The sequence below is a fragment of the Amblyomma maculatum genome, chromosome 1 (assembly GCF_055883805.1).
Source record: "Amblyomma maculatum isolate TAMU_Amacu chromosome 1, ASM5588380v1, whole genome shotgun sequence".
NCBI lineage: Eukaryota > Metazoa > Arthropoda > Arachnida > Ixodida > Ixodidae > Amblyomma > Amblyomma maculatum.
Genome location: NC_139344.1, coordinates 272,766,776 through 272,770,002, shown reverse-complemented (window position 1 = coordinate 272,770,002; position 3,227 = coordinate 272,766,776). Strand labels below are relative to the sequence as shown.

Below are 3,227 nucleotides of genomic sequence, written 5' to 3'. Positions count from 1 at the left end.
TCGAAAATTTGCTCCCTCTACCTGCTGAACCCCAGAATTTTGACCTTGTCATAATTTGACCAATAAAAACAGCAACTAAGCAACTGAGCAACGAAAAGTAAAATTCATAACGGAACTAGGCACGGAACTCGCAATGCTTTCGCATTTCTGCACGGAAGCAGACTTAAGTGCACCCCTGTATTTTTTGTAGCTGGTGGAAAAGAAAAAAAAATCAAAATGGCTTATGTCGGCCTCTGTTGGTTGCTCACTGCATGGAGGTTGAGACAGCTGAACAATGACACATGACATGATATGCATTATAGGAAATGGTCGGCATCTTGCTGGTGGCTCAAACCCTTGATGAAATAGCAAACTTCCAGGGTGCACCAAAGCTGGTGGCACGGCAAGTTTCCATCATATCAAGGCGTGTAATCGCTCGCGGTGGCTGCGCTGACAATTCTTCTCTCTCACAGGGGGGACACCATCGCGGACGTGCTGCTGTCCCTCAAGCACGCGGTGGTACACCCCAGCTCGCCGGCGGCGGGCACCGGGCCCTACGGGGCCGGGCCGGCCGAGGCCCCGCCGCCGCCGCCGCACGTGTTCCCCACCTCGATGAGCGTGAACCTGTCCATGAACATGACCATGGGCGTGGCTGGCTGGGAACCCAGCTACGCACAGTGGGGGCCGCCTCCCTACCACCACCATCCGCAAGAGGAGCTGTACGCGAGCCCTGGCTATCCGGCGGACATGGCAGCGCCGCCGCCGCCCCCCCACCAAGCGGCCCCTGGGTCCCAGGTCGCCGGAGGCCAAGGCGCGCGAGGAAGCGCCGCCGATGGACGCGTCAACCTGTGCGGCATCTGCGGCAAGGCGTACGCACAGCCCAGCACGCTCAAGACTCACCTGCGCACCCACTCGGGCGAGCGGCCCTACCGCTGCCTGCAGTGCAGCAAGTGCTTCTCGCAAGCAGCCAATCTGACGGCGCACTTGCGTACGCATTCCGGAGAAAAGCCATTCCGGTGCCCCGTGTGCGAGCGCCGCTTCTCTCAGAGCTCTTCGGTGACGACGCACATGCGGACGCACTCAGGCGAGCGACCGTACCGCTGCTGCCTCTGCAAGAAGGCCTTCTCGGACAGCTCGACGCTGACCAAGCACCTGCGAACCCAATCGGGCGAGAAGCCGTACCAGTGCCGGCTCTGCCTGCTCCGCTTCTCGCAGTCGGGCAACCTGAACCGGCACATGCGCGTCCACGCCAACGCCTCCTGAGCCCCCCGTTAATTTAAGATGCCCCCTTTTTCTACGCAGAGAGAGATGCTTCGCAGGTCCGCGAGCTGATCCGAGAAGCGCTACTGTGCAGTTTCAGAGGTACAAAATAAAGTATATTGCCGCTGCTTCACCCCTGCTCCATCTGTGCAGACAGCGTACTGTGGGCTCCCTCTCGCTACTCCAACGAAGAGCTCGAGAAAGGAAGGCGTTGACGCCACACTTGACAGAAGAATGAGTAGTGAGATCGATTGGCATGGCCTGCGTGCACACTGTGCAACGCGGACGCAACCAATCCCCGGAAGTCCAAAATTGACGACAGAATTCAATTTCCTCGTGCATTCGATTGAGCTGAGTAGGCTATGAGACATGTGAACGTACGCGTCGGCTAGAATTTGGTACCCGAAATTTTCGAAATGCTAAACTCACAAAACAAAAGTGAGTGTTACAGTTTCGTACGCTTGCAGTGAAGTTGTGGGAATGAGTGCGCTGCTTGGCATGTTTACAAACAAAGAGAGAAAATAAGTTCCTTGAGAACACTATGCACTGAAAACTTGCCGACTGTCTACACGACACTTCCAGAAATTCTAAAGCGAATAGCGGGTCTTCGGAAGTGAGATACAGAGGAGTGGTTTACACGCAACACAAGGTCCGCAATTCGTAGAGGTATTTTAATAAATCATGTACAGCATTGCGGTAACCACGTGGAGATTCGGTGGAGGCTCCATTCGAGAGTCTTATTGACGTGTCGGGCGTCTCACATCCTTATGAAATTTTACAGATGACGTCAAGGATTGGGGCAGGTGCGCATTGCTGCCCCTTGTGGCTGCGTTTGATAGACGCGCGACGCTTTCGTGCAAGTCCCTATCGGTTTCGGCGACCTGGGACTTATTGTCCATCACTTACCTGCATGAGGTGAGTTGCTAGGCTAGTCAGTTCCAAATATTTGATTGTGCGTGCGTGCGTACGTGCGTGCGTGCGTGTGTGTCATTGCAGTTCAACGTATTCGTTACAGCTTTAGAGTTTTTTTTTTTGCCACTTTAAGAGGTTGTTGATCCATGAGAGCGCTGGCTGTAGGTTGCAACCTACAGCCAGCGCTCTCGGCCACGTTGCGTGGTCTTCTGACGACCCAACTTGCCGACCAATAAACGCTCAAACATGCAACCTAACAGAGAACAAGCCTCCTGGCAGCCGTGGTAGGTAGTAAGTAGCTGGTTAATATTTATTCCAACCACAAGCCAACCACATACAGCTGAAAAAACTTGCACATGATTTCAGCGCGATTTCAGCGCCGCAAGAGCCCACCACCGCACCCTCCATCTCCTCTGCACCCTCTAACGTGTCCAGCTCGGCCATTCGAACGTTTGGAATCGACTTTTATGGACTTCTTCTCTGCTTTTCCGCCGTCATTAGGTGGATCATTGTTGCAATCGACCATTTTATCCGATATACGAAACTGCTGCTTTACCAGCTGCCACTTCCCGTGACGTTACATGGTTTTATGTTTGAGAACAACGGTCGCGGTGGCGTGTTTTAACGAGGTAGTGTTAAATCCGGCGTCGGCAGCCGGCGGCCAGCGTCGGCTGCCGTCCGTCGGCTTTGGCGTTGTGAGCGAAAAATGACGAGCTTAGCTCTGACAGGCGGTAGCTAGCAGCTTACATGGCCGCGCACTGACTGGACGTAGGGTTGCCTGACGATACATTTGGCAGGAGCGGCCAACTCGGGCCTCTCCTTTCATATGGGAGGATGATATTAAAATCAGTCTGCCAGGACCATTGCAGACCATTGCACCATTGCGCATGCGCGGTCATGCGGCTTAGTTAAAACGGGGCTTTATATGTGGGATGGTAGCCTATGCTATCGCGTCATACCCTTAAAGGGGGAACTTAAGTCCTTAAGTGTCCTCAATAACTTTTTTGTCTGATTCCGTGGGCGCCCTTCTTCAGGAGTGCCATGTTCACCGTACAATGTCTTCCTATATCATCCGC

The 3,227-nt window shown here is 53.9% G+C and overlaps 1 protein-coding gene across 1 annotated transcript; it reads left to right on the top strand.

The window, feature by feature from the left end:
- The first annotated feature begins 305 nt into the window (after positions 1 to 305).
- Positions 306 to 1,242, top strand: LOC146206542 (uncharacterized). Its single transcript, XM_084609590.1, has 2 exons — positions 306 to 382; positions 453 to 1,242. The coding sequence occupies exons 1-2, from the start codon at positions 306 to 308 to the stop codon at positions 1,240 to 1,242; spliced, it is 867 nt and encodes a 288-aa protein (XP_084465716.1).
- The last annotated feature ends 1,985 nt before the right edge of the window (positions 1,243 to 3,227 follow it).

Coding starts and splice junctions, on each gene's coding strand:
- LOC146206542 (XM_084609590.1), top strand. CDS start 306: ATGGTCGGCATCTTGCTGGTGGCTCAAACCCTTGATGAAATAGCAAAC. Junction 383..452: donor GCACCAAAGCTGGTGGCACG/GCAAGTTTCCAT, acceptor TCTCTCTCACAG/GGGGGACACCATCGCGGACG.